The sequence below is a fragment of the Curcuma longa genome, unplaced genomic scaffold (assembly GCF_044706935.1).
Source record: "Curcuma longa cultivar G26 ecotype Majalengka, Jawa Barat unplaced genomic scaffold, ITB_CL_G26_1.1 contig_16306, whole genome shotgun sequence".
In the NCBI taxonomy this organism is placed as follows: Eukaryota; Viridiplantae; Streptophyta; class Magnoliopsida; order Zingiberales; family Zingiberaceae; genus Curcuma; species Curcuma longa.
This window is the reverse complement of record NW_027430319.1, coordinates 2,220-22,994: the sequence shown is the minus strand read 5'-3', so window position 1 is coordinate 22,994 and position 20,775 is coordinate 2,220. Positions and strand designations below refer to the sequence as shown.

General features: G+C 41.1%; 1 protein-coding gene, 2 non-coding genes and 1 pseudogene across 3 annotated transcripts; all 4 read right to left on the bottom strand.

Annotated features, from left to right (window-relative positions):
• Nucleotides 1–5,255: 5,255 nt before the first annotated feature.
• Nucleotides 5,256–5,332, bottom strand: LOC141816374 (small nucleolar RNA R160). The gene has a single exon (XR_012600684.1). It is a non-coding gene; the product is annotated as a small nucleolar RNA R160 (small nucleolar RNA).
• A 364-nt stretch (nt 5,333–5,696) lies between these two features.
• On the bottom strand, nt 5,697–5,776 carry LOC141816375 (small nucleolar RNA R160). The gene has a single exon (XR_012600685.1). It is a non-coding gene; the product is annotated as a small nucleolar RNA R160 (small nucleolar RNA).
• A 9,273-nt stretch (nt 5,777–15,049) lies between these two features.
• Nucleotides 15,050–15,511, bottom strand: LOC141816371 (uncharacterized). Its single transcript, XM_074704160.1, has one exon. It carries the CDS (start codon nt 15,509–15,511, stop codon nt 15,050–15,052), a length of 462 nt encoding a protein of 153 aa, XP_074560261.1.
• Nucleotides 15,512–18,087: 2,576 nt separating this feature from the next.
• On the bottom strand, nt 18,088–18,773 carry LOC141816373 (F-box/LRR-repeat protein 14-like; annotated as a pseudogene).
• Between the last annotated feature and the right edge of the window lie 2,002 nt (nt 18,774–20,775).

Sequence of the window (20,775 nt, the reverse complement as noted above, 5' to 3'; positions counted from 1 at the left end):
TTTCTTCTGGCAAACAATCAATTTAGCACCTAAATACCAATTTCTCGCAATTTCCTTGAAGACAACTACTGTCAGCAAGGGGCTAATAGTGCAAAGTACGACATTCAAATTCTAAATCATTAAAAAAAGGAAGGAAAATTAACTAAATGGATCATGCTGGAGACCAAACATGATTCGCTACTCCATATCTTTAACTAACTCTTCGATTTCTAAAATGTCGACGAAAAGATTAGCAAACTTACAAATCTGGTAAAAAAATCTTAAATTTCCACTAATCAAAGGAAGAAAAGCATTTTCTAATTGAGATCTAGCACACAAGAAATTCAAAAGTGGCCTACCTGAGGAATGTGTTTGGATGTGGGCGTCTTTGCGCGGTGGTTAGTTCTCAGCGCCGCCGCTTACTAGAGGTTTTTGCAGGTGGAAGAATTGGTAACACATATATATAGAAACGGTAATTATCAAAAAGCCCCCAATTGTTTCAGAATGTTTTAAAATACCCAAAAATTTGATTAATGTTAAAATACCTTAATTTTTTCTTCGGGCAAACAATCAATTTAGCACCTAAATACCAATTTCTCGCAATTTCCTTGAAGACAACTATTGTCAGCAAGGGGCTAATAGTGCACAGTACGACATTCAAATTCTAAATCATTAAAAAAGAAAGGAAAATTAACTAAATGGATCATGCTGGAGACCAAACATGATTCGCTACTCCATATCTTTAACTAACTCTTCGATTTCTAAAATGTCAACGAAAAGATTAGCAAACTTACAGATCCGGTAAAAAAATCTTAAATTTCCACTAATCAAAGGAAGAAAGCATTTTCTAATTGAGATCTAGCACACAAGAAATTCAAAAGTGGCCTACCTGAGGAATGTGTTTGGATGTGGTCGTCTTTGCGCGGTGGTTGAGTCTCAGCGCTGCCGCTTACTCGAGATTTTTGCAGGTGGAATGATTGGTAACACATATATATAGAAACGATAATTATCAAAAAGCCCCCAATTGTTTCAGAATGTTTTAAAATACCCAAAAATTTGATTAATGTTAAAATACCTTAATTTTTTCTTTTTGGCAAACAATCAATTTAGCACCTAAATACAAATTTCTCACAATTTCCTTGAAGACAACTACTGTCAGCAAGGGGCTAATAGTGCACAGTACGACATTCAAATTCTAAATCATTAAAAAAATGAAGGAAAATTAACTAAATGGATCAATGTGAGTTACTTTAGCTAAGAACAACAATAACTTTCTTTAAAGAAATTCTCATGTGAAACAGGCTTCTGGTTCCAAATGCAACTACTTGAGATTAGTTCTAAAAGGGCAGCCCGGTGCACGAGGCTCCCGCCTTGCGGGGTCCGGGGAGGGAATCCAATGTACGCAACCTTACCCTGCCTTTGGCAAAGGGCTGTTTCCAGGATTTGAACCCGTGACCTTTAGGCCACACGACAGCAACTACTTGAGATTAGTTCTAACTAAGAAAAATAATCTTTGAACAATTGGTTTCTCATTGAAAGGTACAAATTATTACTATACAGTTTAACAATGTTGAATTATCTTAGGCCGATGCCCATTAGCAAAAAGATCATAATGATTCAGGAGCTTTAAAATCAAATGAAAAATCTAAAAGAAATTATATGAATAAGTTTATTGTAGAATCTACCAATATGAAAACAAATGAACACGACGTGTTTGTATATTTACAAAAAAAATTTACATACTACCAAATGTTAACTAATTTGGGAAAAATGATTTGTTTTAGTCAGTTTATTTCAAAAGCTTCATCCTTTTTGGAGCATATTCCTTTATCTTTAGGAAATTTATCACTGATACTTTATATTTTATCTTCTTTTCTGCTCTCCAAACATATTGGATGGACCAATATCAAGTAAAAGATTCCCCAAAACTAATAAATTGTGTAACTAGTCCTACACAAGGATGGTAGCAGTAACATTGTGATGTTCATGTAGAACAAATAACAAAAAACTAGCATAACTCGCACGACATTAGTCAGATAGAAATTAGAATACAAAGAATATAACTATGTGACTTAACAGACATGAATCTACTGTGGGCATCAAAAGTAGCTAGTTTACATACATATAACACAACTTCTCACCTTTCTTTGCCATCTTGTTCGGGTATTTATTATTTATCTTCCTTCCACAATGTTTTTACAGAAGTTAGATCAAGACTATGCAACACTTCTTACCTGATCAAGCAAACAAAACAACTTTAGGATGATGGCATTTATTGTCTGAGCTGACATTAAGTCAACAAGGAGGTATCATCAGTGATGTAGCCCAAAAAAACCTGAATAAATTAGACATTATATTGATAAATAAAAATAAGATAAATGAGGTGAAATATTATTCACAACTGTTATTATCAAATGACAATTTAAATTACTTTTCATCAAGATATAAAAATGTTATTTTGTATAATTGTTTACGCCTCATCTTCATACTTTTATAATTGTTCTCCGTCCACGTTCTCACTGCTCCAAACAAAAGATTGATTTACAAATGATTTCCTTTCCCAATTGGGAATGAATAAGCATAAAAATCCTTAGTAGTTGTATACAGTTGCCATTTTATATCAATTATAGTTTGTCTAATCAACCCACGAAACATTCCAGAACAAGCATGTTTCTGAGAAACCAAATCTGTTGAAAGAACAAAGGTTCGTAAGCCAAGCTAGTTATCGATTTTTTTTCTTTTCTATTCTGGATCAGTGCTTGAAATGTCTATTAAGCCGTGAACAAAACTGAGGAGTCCAAAGACACTGAACTTGTGGGACAATTGTTACTCCTCGGTCTATATTTTCCATATAAGTGAATTGAAAACAATCATCCATCATTTTCTCGTCTTTATTCTCCTCTTCCTTTTACTCAAACCATCAAATGCAGAACAAATAAATACAAGCGGATCCCGATCAACCATCGCCCACAACAATCCAAGCAGGAAGACCAAAGGAGATAAGAATAAGAGTACCTACTTGTCGTCAATGTTGATGACATGAAGTAGATGCTGATAATAGATGTCAGAGGCCCGGCAACGCGGCAGTCGGAGGGGAGAGGTGACGAGAAAACCAGAGTCGGCGTACAGAGGAAGGAAGTCGAGGGAGTGGCGGAGGAAATCGAGGTCGAGCGAGAGATTAGATCGACACGGAGAACCGGAGACGGCCGAAGGTTAAGCGGCGGCGGGAGGAGGGAGAGGAAATCGAGAAACAAGCGGTGATGGGTGAGGGTTTTAGGGTGAGACAGCATGCAATTAAATACGGATGGATCGGGTGAAAAATCCGAATCCGATTAAATTAACAAAGTTTAAATTTTCAATATATATATTATTTATTTCCTTTATAAGTTTTAGTGGGATAATAAATGATCGCATGATAATGAATTACGGATTGGATGTAAAATTCAAATCCGGTTAATGCTTTTCTTTCTGAACGAATTAATCTGGTAGTGACATATTAAAAATAATTTGTAGATAGATTTGGTAATATTATTGGACAGGAATCCGATAATGTAATATGATCCAATTTAATATAAAATATGATTATTATATATAAACTGATAAAATTTAAATTTCCAGTTAAAGTTCTTTTAACATGTATATTATTTATCTTTTTTCCCTATATTTATTATTTATCTCTTTGTATTTTTTTAGCACAAAATATTCAATTCTCACAATTGATTAATCATGACGATCATCCATCCGTAACAATCAAAGTAAATCTAGAAGTGCTCACAACGATAACTCAATTTTTTTAAATTTAATTTCTCATTGCAGAAAATTCATCTTGCAATCATCGCAATTGAAATTTGAATCTTAAATATCCGAGAGACTGCATAAACATCGTGCTAATACACAATATCTTCTACAAAAAAGATAAAATTCGTCATCTTAACGGCCTCACACGGTCGGTCCCATGACCATATGTGAGGAGGTAAATCGAGAAACTACAGTTGATCACAACGCAGGAGGGTAATGCCTGACTTCTTCAGGATTTGAATCCTTGCCCTCTTCTACAAATCTGCTACGTCGTAACCAACTCAGTTATGCCCCGATGGCATGTTGATGCACAATATCGTACTGCTGTATCATAGCCTGACGGACTATTTATCTCTTTGTACTATTTTTAATGTGGAATGTGGTTAGCCTGCCATAAACCCATTCAGGACAATATTGTCATTGCATTGCGCTCAACATGGAGTAACATATTCAGAACAAGATTTAGATGTTTGGACCCAAACTAGAATTGTGTTCCACATTAAAGACAACCATAATAAATATAGCTCAATTAAAGATAGGTTAAGCTCAGACTTAACCGAATTATGTTTTTAATGCACTCTTTATGATACATTAGTTAAAAGAAGGCAATATTTGGCTTTAGCATAACCCCAAACCTCACACAATTTGCAACCTAAACGCCCCTTTGATTATGCTATTTAAAGAACTCATTATGATACATTAATTAAAAGAATGCATTATTTGGCTTTAGCATTTCTTCCAAAATCCAATGGACAATATTTTTTTTTTTTTAATCCAAATATCCAAATCCAACTAATCTTAAGATAACTGATCCAACCTTACAAAATTTACCACCACCAACTAAAATAAATCAGACAGCACATAACACATTGAGAATACTTGTGTGTTATGAAGATACTTGTAGCTAGGCCTTTGAGTGTCAAGTGATGAAATATGAAGATATAGCATTAGATAGGGATCAATCAACTAAATAGTTGATGCAATTGACGACGATGAACACCACAAGAGTAAACAATGTTTTCAATTTCCGCAAAAGACAAACGGATACACTTCTATTAGCAAAAGGCATTTCACTGAATTGAATTTCGTCCAGAAGCAAAATTAAACTTGCAGGGGCTTCAGCTCTGTACCATTACATAAAGAGAGGTCAATTAAAGATATAATTATAAACTCAAATAGTTGATATAAATAAAGGTGATGACTAACATTATCACACTCCAATCAATGTTTTAAACTGGGCGAACGCAAGAAATGTTTTTAAACTCCGAGAACACCAAACCAATTCAATTCTCAGTGGAAAGCATTCGATTGAACCAATCAATTGAACAAAATAATCTAACCAACACGATTTCAGTTCTTTGGCAATCTGATTTTGAGGTTGTCTCAGATGAGAAAGTTAAATTTCACCGAAACACTGAATCAAGATTCAAGAAATGAAGAGTTTAATATAATTTCACTGTTTTAATATGTTCTCGTAGAGCAATCAGAGAACTTTGAAGACCATGGTAAAATGCTATCCACATCAACTTCGGAAAATCAATCTCATCATTTTGGCCTGTTTTTGAAAAATCAGAAAAAAAAAATTCAATTTTAAGTTGATGAACAGAGATTATAACACATCAAAGTTGATCAAAATTTATCTAAACGATGGACACAATATTGATACAGCAGAAAAAGGACATAAACATCTCAAGAACAAATATACCATAAATGAATCTCAACTGAAAAGTTGCTAATATGAAGGTGAAAATTCACTTTATAAAAAGTAAAGAGACTATTTCTCTTAAAAACCCTGAATGACTAATTACTAATAACTAGTAAAATTAACAAAAGAATTAATATTTACAAATTATACGATAAATTATAAGATTTTATCCCTAGTTTCAAACCAGATCACAAACCCATTGCAAGTTAATGACAGCAATCAGAGAACTTTGAAGGTCATTGTGATGTTTAATTTCAACATTAACTTCAGACCATCAATTCTCATCATCTAGCTTATTAAAAAAAATCATATGTCATTAGAAAACTTAAACACTCTCCTGAAACGGAAAAATAATTCAATTAGATTAAAGATAAAGTCAAAAAAAATTCATACTAAACCTACGGGGCAGGAAACATATGCCCATTGATCGAAGGGGCAGGAAACAGTGGAAGTCTTCAACGGCTCGGTTGGTTGGTGGGAGACGGTCTGGTGCTTCTGACAGCTGAGGCAGCTACGAACGAGCTGGGATGCATCATTTTGCATAGTTGGCCAGAAATACCCAGCAAGCAGCGTCTTGTGAACAAGAGTTCACCCTCCAGTATGATTACCACAGCATTCCTGATGTATCTCTTTGAGGACGTACTTGGCTTCCTCCAGCCTTAGGCATTTCAACAGGGGTCGGGAAAATGCCCTCTTGTACAATGTATCCCCTATGAGGACGAACCGAGTGGCTCTTCTTTTGACCGTCCTCGCTTGTTCTTGATCTTCCGATAGGGACTCTATCTTCAGGAAGGTGAGGATGGGCATTCTCCAATCCTCCGCCTCATCAAGTCGAGTTACCTGATCTATTTGTGCGATTAGTAGCTCCTGAACACTGGACTCTTCCAGCTCCCAGGTGGATAAGGAGCTTGCGAGCTTGGCTAAATCATCAGCCCTCTGATTATCAGCTCGCGGGATCTTTTGCAAGTTGACCTCTTGAAATTCAGACTTCAGCTTCTCCACCGCCTCAGCGTAACGTCTAAGGCAATCATTGCGTACTTCAAAGGTGCCCTTTGTTTGCTGATCCACCAACTGGGAATCAGATGGATAATGACCCGTTGGGCTCCCAAGTGCTTGGCTGCCTGCAATCCAGCTAAGACGGCCTCATATTCAGCCTCATTGTTGGTAGCCCGGAAGTGGAGTTTAACGGCCAACTGGAGGGTGTCCCCGTGGGGAGATGATAGTACCACCCCGACTCCACTGCCACCTTTAGTGGATGACCCGTCAATGAAGACCTTTCACACTCCTGTAGTATCCCTTCCGGTGACTTCTGTCAAGAAATCAGCCAAGGCTTGCGCTTTGATAACGGTTCGGGGCTGATACTGGATGTCATACTCGCTGAGCTCAGTTGTCCATTTGACCAGGCGCCCAGAGGAATCAGGGTTGAGAAGGACTCGGCCAAGATTGTTATTGGTGAGCACAGTAATAGGATGAGATAAGAAATACGGTCGAAGCTTACGAGCCATTAGTGTCAGAGCCAGGGCTAACTTTTCCAACTAGGAGTAACGAAGTTCGGCATCCTTTAATATATGACTAGTAAAATACACAAGACGCTGGACTTATTCGTCTTGTTTGACCAACACAGATCCCAAAGCTTCCTCGGAGGCGGACAGATACACCCACAAAGGTTCATGCACTAAAGGCTTGGCCAACACGGGTAACTCCATCAAGTATTGCTTCAGCTCCGCGAAGGCTTGCTCGCACTTCTCGTCCCAAGAGAACTGGGCAGCACGCCGCAAGACCTTGAAGAAGGGCAAGCTCCTTGTCGCCGAATGGGAGATGAATCGGGATAGCGCCATGATTCTTCCCACCAACCGTTGCACCTCCTTAGTGTTCCTCGGCGAAGCCATGTCCTTCAGAGCTCGGACCTTTTCGGGGTTGGCTTCAATCCCTCGCTCAGTGACGATGTAACTCAGGAAGCAGCCTCCTTTGACACCGAACAAGCACTTGTTGGGTTCAGTTTGAGACCGTATTGCCGCAGCGTGGTGAAGGTCTCACTGATGTCATCTGTAAGCTGAGTAGCTTTCTCGGACTTGATCAAGATGTCATCGACATAGACTTCCACATTGCGGCCCCGTTGTTGCTTGAAGACTCGGTCCATAAGCTGTTGATAGGTGGCCCCTGCATTCTTCAATCCAAAGGGCATGACAGTGTAGCAGAAGGTACCATCAGAGGTGACGAAACTGACCTTTTCTTGGTCTTCCGGGGCCAGAGGAATTTGGTGGTAGCCTTAATAGGCATCTATCATACAGATGAGCTCATACCCGGACGTGGAATCTACCAGCTGATCAATTCGGGGAAGAGGATAACAGTCCTTAAGGCAGGCTCTGTTGAGGTCCCGGAAATCGATGCAAACGCGCCATTTGCCTCGGGTTTGGGCACTAGTACTACATTGGCGAGCCAGGTAGGGAACTGTACCTCCCTGATCTGGTCGGCGAGTCGGAGTTTATTGACCTCCTCCCGAATGATTCTGTCCTGCTCGGGGGAGAAGTGTCGCCTCTTCTGTTTGATCGGCTTCACGTCGGGAAGGGTGTTGAGCCAGTGTTCCATAACGTCCGGGGGAACCCCGGTGATCTCCGCCGTGGACCAAGCAAAGATATTATTGTTCTGTGTTAGGCAGTCCACGAGTCGTTCCTTCAGCTCCTCGGGTAGGTCAGCGGCGATATGTGTGACCCTGTCAGGATGATCAGGGATGATTGGAACACTAACCTTATCCGGGAGCGGCCGAGTGGGTTCGGCCTCCTGCACTGCCTGTACCTCCGCCACCGATTTCCTTTTGGCCGCCCTGAGGTCCGTTTGGACTATATCGATGTAGCAGTTTCTGGCCATTCCTTGGTCTCCCCTCACCACGCCGACTTGGCCTTGGACGGGGAACTTCATCTTTTGATGGAAGGTGGATACCACGGCTTCAAAGGAGCTGAGGGCCGGCCTACCCAAAATGACATTGTAAGAGGATGGAGCATCCACCACCGTAAAGAGGATGCTGCGAGTTCTCCTAAGGGGCTCCTCCCCGAGGGACAAAGGGAGTTGGATCTGCCCCAGAGGTCGGACTTCGTGGCCAGAGAAGCCGAACAATGAAGTCGCCATGGGCAGCAGCTGGTCCCGGTCTATTTGCATGCGGTTAACATTAACCGAGCTGTCGGTGTCGACGAAGATACGAGCCACATCATAGTTGGCGATGGTGGCCCTGATGACAAGAGCGTCATCGTGGGGAAGGGATACTCCTTCCAAATCTCGAGGCCCAAACTGGATGGAAGGGCCATGCGCTTGTGCCGAGCTGGACCCGATGCTGTAGGTTTCCAGCCGGCGGCCGTGAACCTTGCGAGCTCGATTAGAGTCGCCATCGGTGGAACCTCCGGCGATCATAGCTATTGTTCCTCGATGAGGGATATTATTCTGAACTTCCCGGGGGTCCTGGCGGTCTTCGTGAGCTGGCTCGGGGGGTGGCGTGCGCTCACGCCCTGGGGCGCCATGTGCAGGGAATCGATCACCCCCCCGGGGTGGTCGCTGGTCCGCGCGAGGTTCTGACCGAGGATCGGGGCCGGGGCGCCTTGGAGCCACCCGCCGGGCTTGGTCGGCTCTCCAACCAGGGTTCCCGGGCAAGCGTCTTCCACCGGGTTGGGCATCCATGGCTTGGTGTCTCTCCATGATGACCCGGTTGATCTCCTGGGCCAGCACTCGGCACTCCTGAGTGCTATGGGCCGCGGACCGGTGGTAGGTGCAAAAACGGACTGGCGGACCATTTCCGACTGGGACGGAAGGTCCGTACTCCCTCGGGATCGGGAGTGTGTCCACCGCTTGGATGGCGCGCTCCTCGCGCCGGGGTGGAGGGTGTGGTAGAGGTCTTGGCGGGGCTTCCCGTCGAGCCTCTCGTCGGGGAGGTGCAGGAGCTGGTTGCCTGTCAGCAGGTGGAGTGGAACTAGTATCCCCTCGCCTTGCCAGCTGGGTTTCCTCTAGGTGTATGTATTTGTTGGTGCGCTCTAAGAGCTTGGGGTAGTTGGGCGGTGGTTTCTTCACTAGAGAGCGGAAGAACTCCCCGTCCTGGAGGCCTTGAGTCAGGGCGCTGGCAAGGATGTCCGAAGGAGTGGAGGGTCGGTCCCATGCTTCCTTGCTGAAGCGGTGAAGGTATTCCCTCAGGGTTTCCCGAGGTTTCTGCTTCATAGAGAAAAGAGTCAGAAGAGATTTCTGGTACTTCTTAGCACTAGAGAATTGGTGCAAGAAGATATCCTTAAACTCGTCAAAGGAGTGAATGGATGCCGGTGGTAGATGATTGAACCAGCGTTGTGCTGATCCAGCGAGGGTATTGAGGAAGACACGACATTTGACCCCATCAGGATACTGATGGAGCAGAGAGGCATTCTCAAATCGACCGAGATGGTCTTCAGGATCCGTGGACCCGTCGTATTCCCCCACGGGCACTGTTTTGAAGCGTGGGGGCAATCCTTCCTCCAAGATTTCCTTGGAGAAGGGATTCCTATGCAGCTTCACAGGTGGAGATGCAGGAGAAACCATAGGGGCTTTGCCCTTACGATCCTCACGACGATCTCCTCCCGCATGAGATCCGTGTGAATCGCCCTCGGTAGAGGCCCCACCTTGGTTGGTGGACCCCACCAGGAGCAAGACTTCTTCTACCGGAGAAGGTCTCCGTGTCCCAAATGGAAGGTTGGCAACAGGCGCCTGAGGGGGTGGCAGTGGGAATCGATCCATCATAGTAGCCAAAACATCTTGGATAGCGGCACGAAGTTCTTCAGATGGAATGACGGTGCAGGGGACCCTGGGGCAGGGAGCCACAGGGTTGGGTTCCTCCTCCGGCTCACGGTTGTCCATGGTACGTCTGGTGGTAACCATCGCGTCCTTTAGCTCAGATTTCCCACAGACGGTGCCAATTTGTTCTTGCCAAAAATCGACGACAGTCAACCCACCAATCAAGAAGATGTCACCTCAACCGATGCGGGCCCGGGTAGGAGGGAGACCTGCGAGATGAGCAAGAACGAACGGATTAACTGGCGTCGGGGGATCTCGGCAGGCCACTCCGACGCTCAAGTCAGTTTTCCGGTGAAAAGAGTAGCAGAAAGAACAATGTAATAGTTTGAATACAAGAGGTTCGATCCTTCGTTCATACCTGTGTGCGAAGTAATATACCTTCGAAGAGAACATTCTATCTGACAGAAAAGACAGGCGGTGGAGGCATCCGAGGGGACCAAGCCTGGACGTGTCTGACACCTGCGCCGACAGGGTGGCATCTAGGGAACAACAGCAATACTCCTATGCCTGCACTGCGGCGAGATGCCACACGTCACCCTCGTCGTTTAGCTGTAAGTAGAAAGGTAGCTGCAGGAACAGGATGAGGCATGGGGACGTGGGCGCAGCCTCCCCCTGCGCAGCCGCTCGCACGCTTAACTATCGGTGTTGCCGTCAGGTGATAGTGAGACTTGAGCATGAGTTGCTGTCGGAGTGGGAAAGGGTACTCGGGAACCAGTGAGAACTGGGTTTAGCCGGGTGGTGTGAACAAAGTAAATGACCGGGCAGACCGGGCGGACCGGGCAGACCGGGCAGACTGACCATCAGGCATATGTTAAGTATGGGAACCTGGGTGAAGGGGCTTAGAACAACCAGGGGAAGCGTAGGTCGAGCCTATGATGGCCAAGCGGTGCATATATCGAGCCTGAGTCGGTTGAGACAAGCTTGAGAACTCAGTACCCGGGGAACGACATACGAGAGGGAGGCTGGTCTAGGCATGGTTAAGGGCCTCCTGTTCCGGGCAAGAGAAGTAAGGACCCATTCTGGCCGGACATGAAAGTAATAGCCTCTAGCTCGGCGAGCCAAGCGATGGGCTAACCGGGCGAGAGGCTCGGTCTGGTCAGGGAAAGGGTCAAGCTAACCGGAGTGCGATATATTAGGAATTGCCCGGGAACCACCCCAGTACTATGACATATCCTCGGGTCAGGTTGTAGTTGCCTTGTCCCGAGAAGTTAGGCGAGGGGCCGGACGTTGGCCGGGCAAGATAATGCTAGGACTCCTAGTGGTGATAGTCTAGCCGGGAAGTCCGAGTACCGGGCCTCTTGGCCCAGGGGAATCCCTTAGGTCATTTAAGTCCTAGACCCTGGGGGCCGGGATTGGGCCCCGAGGCCAGCCAGGTAGGGCGAGCTGTTGACCTTCCCGGCCACGTAGGACCGGGCAAGACTCTCTTGATTGTGGACCCCGAGCCGGCCAGATAAGGCAAAATGCTGACCTTTCTCGCCACGTGGGGCTCAGCAAGACCTACCGCATCACATATAACTAATGTTATGAGATATAAAACATAACCTAATGTTGTTTGATTCTAACTTATTTATTTGGAGGAAATAAAACATAACTAATTTAAATTTTTCGGCTGCTAAACAAGTTTAACGATTAATTAGCGATCAAAATTTTGATATCTAAATGTAGTTATTTTTGTAGTGGCTGATCTTTGATTGGCAAAGCATTACCGCCTGAGTCAATGGCCAAAGGTGTAGATGTTTGCAGCGACACAATGGAGCCTAGAGGGGTAGGGCCATAGAAATATGAGCGGAGAGAAAGGAAAAATGCAAATAGTATATATATCTTTTATTCGTGCAAACGGTGACATTGAAAATGAATTAAAGTCTTGGCTTGGCAGCATTTATACTGTGAGTCGATGAGGAGAGATGACGTTGCGACAGGATCACTATATCTAATCAATTATTTTTTAAAAATATATTCCTTTTAAATCATGCAATATTGTTTTCAATGGGACCACTGAATTCTTTTAGTTAAATTTAACATAATTAAAATATATTAATATATACTAAAATTATCCATCAATACTCCAGTTCATACTAAATGATAAAAATCACCATTGTCCCCGGGGCAATGGTGCAACGGTAGGATATCCGAGTTGTGATCTAGGGACTCGTGGTTCGATCCCCAACTACGGTGTATTTGTAGGAATTTTCCTCCAAATGGGGAACACAATCAAAGGATGCTGGGCATCTGGATTGGCCGCCGTATGCGCTTCCCGATTTACCCTGGTGGTCGGTGGGAAACTTTCATGGGACCGGGCCGGCCACCCCCAGGGATTGAGTCCATGAAACTGACTGAGATTTATCATTTTTTTTTGATAAAAATCACCATTCATGACTAATACACAATTTTAAAAAATGATAAATCTCAGTTAGTCTCATGGACTCAATCCCTGGGGGTGGCCGGCCCGGCCCTACAGAAGTTTCCCACCGATCACCAAGGTAAATCGGGAAGCGCATACGGTGGCCAATCCAGATGCCCAGCATCCTTTGATTGCGTTCCCCATTTGGAGGAAAATTCCTGCAAATACGTCGTAGCTGGAGATCGAACCGTGAGTCCCTGGGTCACAACCCGGATGTCCTACCGTTGCACCATTGCCCCGGGGACACTAATACACAATTAAGAACATCCACAATGCAAGGGTATTATAACACCTTTCACCTCATTAAAGAGCATGAGGTCTATTGCCACATACTCATTATAACATCATACCTTTTTCACCCACATTCCTATTAACATTAATACTCATTATTTATGGGTTCTACCATCTACTCAATCATCTTAAAATTATATATATTAAATAAATATATTTTAAAAATATTTAAAAATATTATTATTATTATTAATCTTATTTTTAAAATAATAATTTTACTATTTTTAAAAAATAATATTAAAAAGTGGATGTGTCTTATGATAATTAATAAACGGTTAAAATTATAAAGTTGAGAAAACAAAATTTATTTAAAATTGACATGTAATTATAAAATTGAAATACAACAATAATTTAGAATAAACCACACTATGATGAAATTAAAAATAATATATGAAATACTAATTCATGGATTATTATTGCACTAGCCCCAAATATGCTCAACTAAGTCGGCACGAAGTTGGTGATGAACTTGAGTGTCACGTAGCTCAGAATTTGTCCGAAGATAATCTTGAAATCCTCGATTTGAGCCATGGATCATAGGTTGTGCGGGTTCGTCACCTTTATCATTGTACCAATTTGTTGTGTGAGCTCCCTCATCCTCAACAATCATGTTATGCAAAATAATGCATGCTAACATGATTTGTTTTAACTTTTTCCTATACCAATAACGAGCTGGACCTCTGACAATCGCCCATCGAGACTGGAGCACCCCAAATGCCCGTTCGACATCTTTTCTTGCAGACTCTTGTCTTTCCTTAAACAACTTCCTCTTGGGATCCTCCGGGCAAGGAAAAGCCTTAACAAAAGTAGCCCACTCTGGATATATTTCATCTGTTAGATAATAACCCTTCGTATATGGAGTGTCGTTCACCGTGAAATTAATCTCCGAAGTATTTCCTTGCAAGACATTGTTGAATATGGGAGATTTATATAACACATTAATATCGTTACGTGAACCAACGACTTCAAAGAATGCATGTCATATCCACAAGTCATGAGACACAACCGCTTCAAGTACGATTGTTGGTGACCCATGCCTCTTGTAAATTGACCTTTCCAAGCAACTGGATAATTTTTTCATTTTCAGTGCATGCAATCAAGGCTACCCAACATGTCAGGGAAGCCGTGTCTCTCATCATGCATTTGAAGAAGACGCTGAACATCATCAGCATTTGGCATTCTCAAGTACCTATCACCAAATATTTCAACCACATATTTGCAAAACTTGAAAAGACACCTCATGGAAGTTGATTCACTCATATGTAGGTACTCGTCAAGATGGTCGGCGGGGACTCCATAAGGCAGTTGACGAATCACAGCGATGCATTTTTGTAGTGGTGACAATCCTTTTCTTCGCACAGCATCATCCCTATGTTGAAAAAATGTTGAATGATTCTGTAATGCATTCACTATGCGGAGGAATAACTCTCTTCACATTCGAAATCGTCTTCGAAATATTTCATCGTGATACACCGGGTTTATAGAGAAATAATCATTGATGAGCCTCTCATGCTCGGTTTTACGATTTCTTTGGATGAACCTTCTTCTTTTGCGTGCGTCCCTCCTTTGATATGCTTCCATAAGTTGTTGGTGTTGTTGAAGAACCAATAACATCAGTTCTTCACCCGGATCTTGCTCATCAATTTCAACATGGACTTCGTCTTCGCTTGTCGAGCTGGAACTTGAGCTAGAGCTACCTATAGAATGAGACATTTTTAGAGGAAACACGTTTTAGTATATGTGTTTGAGAAATGGTATGATAGTCGAATGAAAATCTCGTAGCATAATGTGTCTATATATATTGTTTTCCTCATGCAACGGCTAGTTGGAAAGGCTAGTTGGAACGACTAGTTTCAACGGTTAATTTACAACGGCTAGTTTGTAATGTTTAGTTTGTAACAGTTAGTTGCAACAGCTAATTTCCAACGGCTAGTTTACAATGATTATTTTACAAAATTATAATAATTAAAAATCACATTAATCGAAATGAGAAATATAATAATTAAAAATTACAATCACTCGAAAATACAATAATACTAGAAAATGAATATTGAGTAAACAATTTAGATATTTTATCTCGCCCTAATATCCTGGCATAGACATTCATGTATGATAAGTTGCTCCTTTGTCATCTGCGAGGTGTCTTTGTTCAATATTTTGTACTCCTTCAACTTCAAGTGATGATTCTTAGCTTCAGATTTGGACAATGCAGCTTTTGCCTTAATCTCCTCTACTTCAAGTTGTTTTTGTTTCAGATCGACTTCGGACTTCTTCATGCTTGTGTACTCAGTGAACTTTACGAAAATATTATTGTAGTTTATTGCCAAATCCTCCATGGTCGATTTTACTTTCTCTTTTCCCTTTCTTTTTGCTGCCTTCTGTCCCATTGGACGAATATCTTCATCATCGAGGTCTATACTCACATTTTGGTTGGAAGAGGTGTTGCTTGCTCCTGACTCTGAGGTCCTCGTCTTCTTTGTGGGCACAAAGTGATCAGCAGACTGTAGAGTAAACATTGGACGGTCTTTGACCATTCTCCACACATGCTCAAGATTGAATGCAATGCCATTATTTTCGGATTGATATTTTTCGTACGCAAACCTCAATATATCTTCGTCACTGTGACCACTTCGATATGAACTGTAAACACTATTATAATTTGCATTGAATCGATATACCTTCTTTTAAATTGTATTGTGCCAATGTGACCGTATAACATTTGCACTTCTGATCTTTGAACTTGAGGGACGATTCTCATTGTAATAGCTTGCAACACGCCCCCAACAAGCATCCGCCTTTTGATGATTGCCGATTATTGGATCATTACTGATAGTGACAAAATTTCTCGCTAAGACCTCGTCTTCAACCTTTGTCCAACTTAAATGCTTTCTTGCACCCTCAGCATTTAAAATCACTTTTTCAAAATTGGCCACCTCAATTGGAGATTCATGGTCGGAAAGTTGAGTCTCCGGGACAAAAGTTGGAGTTACAGGTGATAAACTAAAAAATCTTATTCATAATATGACAAATGAGGAAAACACAATATACGAAATTAGACATCAGAAAAATACCTGGAGCAGCAGATGTCGATGAGTTCATCTTTGTTTCTGAGAAAGAAACCTAAACAATAGAGAGAAAGTAGAGAAGAAACTGCTCCTATCACCCGCCGTAGATAAAAAATTTCGTGTATGTCTCAATGGGGCGACAAAACACATACGTTAGGGTTAGGAGTAGGGGTCTCTACATATAGAGGAAATAATGGACCAAGCCTACCCATTATGGCTAAGCCCAATAACATCCTATTAATTATGCTAGTCCACATAAATTATCCAACATTCTCCCACTTGGACAGCATAATTAATACATTAGATTAATCAACAATATGTGACCATAATAAGATGTCAAAATAAGTCAACACATAACACGAAAAGGTCCAAAATGGAACTATAAGTATCTTAATAATACAGAAAATCACATTCGAAGGAATAATGATATCATGCATTGTAAGATACTTATATCCTGTGACCCAACAACAAAATGGAATATGGATAAATGGGAAGAACCCAACAAAATGACATGCCAAAATTGGAACAAAGTGTTATTTCCAGTAGAATGACCCAAACATCTGCCCAAGATGTCATATAATAACAACAAAATTGAGACTGGGTCCGAAATGTCTCCACAATATACAATATGTCATCACAACATATATACAACAGTAGTTATTATTTGAGCAATATCAACAGTAGTTATTGTTTGAGCAATATCTTAATATTGTTCAATGTCTCAAATATTATAAATGTGATGTCATAACAAAAACATAAGCATAAACTCCCACTAACCCAAAATATCAAAAGGCTTTACCACACCCATACGAGTGACATGGTCAACAAAAGCTTTAACAGTTATGCCTTTGGTTAGGGGATCAACAATATTAAGCTCTGTAGGGATATGCTCGACACGAGTTTTAAACTCTTAAACCTTCTCTCTCACAAACGTAAATTTTGTGTTTCCAAGAAATAACTCCTTCAGTTAACATGAATATATATCCTGATGTGGACTTATGATCATCTGGGCAACCTCCATAATCAGAATCAGAATAATCTGTTACCTCAAGATGATTTGATCTCCTATATGTGATCATATAATTTTTTTTGGTACCTTTCTGATACCTCAAAACACGTTTTACAGCCTGCTAATGTGCCACACCAGGTTTACTCAAGTATCTCCCAAGTACACCCACAACAAAAGCAATATCAGGGCGTGTACAAACTTGAGCATACATAAAGCTGCCAACAGACTTTATTAGAATGAGCCCATTTTTCATGTTTTGTTATAACAACAGCGGAAGATTCAATTGTGGGAACATCAAACTCATTCTCAGTAAGGGCAGCATCAACATTAAAAATGGCAAGAAATAACTTAACAGAGTCAACTCAGTCCTCATAATTGGTTCCATTTAGCTTTGGTAAAGAGTTATACTCATAGGCAAAGCTGGAATTTAAACATTAATGGGAGATTATTGTCGAGCATATCCAACAAAAGAAATAGAGCTTATGACCATCATAAAGTTATCTCATGCAATTGCAATCCCGCCGAAGGGTCCCGAGTTACAATGCATGAATTAATTCTCACATCACATAAATAATTATATTTTAAAGCTAATATCGAAAAGATACTGAAAACTTTAAAATATAATTACCAATCATTAGAACTATATTAATAAAGACAAACCGATAGGGTAAGTGCATTATTAAAATAATTCCTAATGCCACATTAATAACAATTTTTCAACAATAATATTTTATCATAATTTGTCTCGCGAAGGTGAGCTCACAACTATGAAAAAATATTAACAACAATACAAAATGATTTTAAATTTAGAAGACCTCTTTTAAATTTGAGATAATTTAAAATAACAAATGTCGTAGGCAATTTGGTTAATGAAGAAGAACAAAGTCATTGCCTTAATTAAGCAAGCAAAAAGAACCAAATAAGAATAGAGCAGCTAGTTATGATCCACCCCAAACGTCCCAAGGAGAGACCAATAGAGAGGCTGGAGGGGAAGCGTCGCTCTCCCTCTCTCTCTCTCTCTCTCTCTCTCTCTCTCTCATATACAAAAGTTAGGTCCCCTCTTCCCTATCAGTACATTAATTGTGTTGAACTCGAAATGCCTTAGATTGTTCCATCCAGGACCAAGTTTCAGCAGATAATCCTCACTAATACCCTTGCAATATTTTATTGAAAGATCCTGAAGCTTTCCAAACTCACCAAGATAAGAAAGCCACTCAACACTGGTCACTCTCATGCAGCGAATGAGATGAAGAGCAGAAAGATTCTTACAACCAACAACAAGTGAGAGAATGCCATTAGAACTGATTGATTGAGCAAAATTTAGCTTGAGGGATCTAAGCTTTGGGCAAGAGGATAGGTATGCAAGGCCATTATCATTAATAAATGAACAAAAACTTAAAGTGAGTTCTGTAAGCAAAAGGCAATTGGAACACAGCACAAAAAAAAACCCTGGTTATCTAATTGTTTGCCTGAGTTAGACATCCAGCCAAAGTAGGTAATTTCTAGCTTCTTTATATTATCAAAGCGCAAGCAGAGGGCAGTTAGTGCTTCTGTTGCAGGGTGTAATCCGCATCCAACCTTTAAGAAATCCCTTTGTTCTCGATCAATTTCATATAGACGCTTGCACACAAGAGAAACTGAATTTCTATCGGCAGTTCTTTCTATTCTCTTAACAATATCGACAAGCAATTCTTTTGGAAAATCTTCCACCACCAAGCCCATGATAACACAAATAAAACTTTCTCAATGTGTGGAACGGCCACAAAACATGCAGTGCGTCTGTGTTACCCGGTGAAATCGATGCCCACGGTTTCAATCCGAACAGAAAACAGAGCGTGAAACTTGAGGTCTTATCTAGGGCAGGATCGGAGCAAAAAGCGTCGCCTCGGTAACATCGAAAAGAAAGACGAGACGAGATAATAGATAGGGTAGGAGGAGAGGATTACTGGGAACGGTGGCGGTAGGGCGACTAAGGATCTCATTATCATATTAGAATTGTAAACCTGCCGACAACACCCAATTCAGCCTCCCAAAAAAAAACACCCATTAATACAAAACACCTAGTTTTCATCTATTAAGGCCTTCACGAGTTCCTATGCGGCTGTAAGAATTTGAACTTAATTGGAGAATTACTTAATCGATATTGGGCTGGAAATTTCCTCGATCTCCTCAACGGAGATTGAGATTTTTTCGGTCGTGTCGCATAGGATTGAGATTTTCCAGCCGTGTGGCATAGGATACTCGGAAGGCGGCATCGGGACGGGAACCGCCGAGGGCACGGCAAGAACCGTCCACATACAGGAAAATTTTTATAATAATTATTATAAAATAGAAGAAATCATAATTACATTTAATTTTATTTCATATAATAATTATTTTTAATTACTATTTTAATGTAATTACTAATTACGATCTGACTTTTTTCAAAAAAGAAATCGTGCCCTAAGTTTTCACAAAGAAAGAAAAAAAAACTTAGATGCTGGTCGGCGCCTTTTCCCTCAACCCGCTCTGCAAAACAAGCGACACCGTCGCCACCCACGACGCCAACACCGCTCTGCAACCTCCTACAGATTTCAGTCACGGCGTCGCCGACCGACGCCAGATCCGCCACCGGCGGCAACAGACGCCAACAGCGTCTGGATTGGAAGCGGCGTTCAGTGGCTTCAACAGAACTTATAGAAATATAGGGATTTTAATTAGCAGTATCAATAGAACCTGGCGTTCAACGGCGTTCTAAATTACAAAAATTTAGGGATTTTAGGAGAACTTGATCGGGAAAATTTAGAGATTTTAAGAGAACGACGAACGATTTTATTCTCTTCCGATCATTAGAGAAGAGAGCACTAAAGAATATTGAAAAAATCTCTCAAACAAATTGTTTATAAATTTAGGAAAAAAGGATTGAAGGAAAAACTCATTGTCATATTAAAATCAATAAACCTGGCTCTGATACCAATTGATAAACTAAAAAATCTTATTCATAATATGACAAATGAGGAAAACACAATATACGAAATTAGACATCAGAAAAATACCTGGAGCAGCAGATGTCGATGAGTTCATCTTTGTTTCTGAGAAAGAAACCTAAACAATAGAGAGAAAGTAGAGAAGAAACTGCTCCTATCACCCGCCGTAGATAAAAAATTTCGTGTATGTCTCAATGGGGCGACAAAACACATACGTTAGGGTTAGGAGTAGGGGTCTCTACATATAGAGGAAATAATGGACCAAGCCTACCCATTATGGCTAAGCCCAATAACATCCTATTAATTATGCTAGTCCACATAAATTATCCAACAGCAGGTTCATTCGACACTGAAGGAGTGAAAGACATACCAGTAGTGTGTGGGGTACCATATTCATGAACAACCGGCGGCGTGAAATACGGATGACTCATATTTTGCCAATATTCGACTGGAAGCGGTTGATATGAACTTCGAGGGACATAATTTAGATGATTCAAAGAATTTCTAAAACCTTAAAAATTTTGAAGATTTTGTGGAGGAAACAACATATTTGGAAATGGATATGGGTATTGATAATTTAGTGGAATTTATGGATTTTGGGAAGATGAATATTCTTGCGGGTTTTTTTATAGAATTCAAGAAATTAAAAAAAAACCCTATTATTTTCATCCATTTCGAATAGAAAAAAAGATTGTAAGGACTTTAAAAAATAGATGGGGAGAATATTTAAAGAGTAGAATTGGAGAGTATAGTGAGTT

Bases quoted from the DNA above. Each gene is read 5' to 3' on its own strand.
- LOC141816371 (XM_074704160.1), bottom strand. From the start codon at position 15,511: ATGGTCAAAGACCGTCCAATGTTTACTCTACAGTCTGCTGATCACTTT.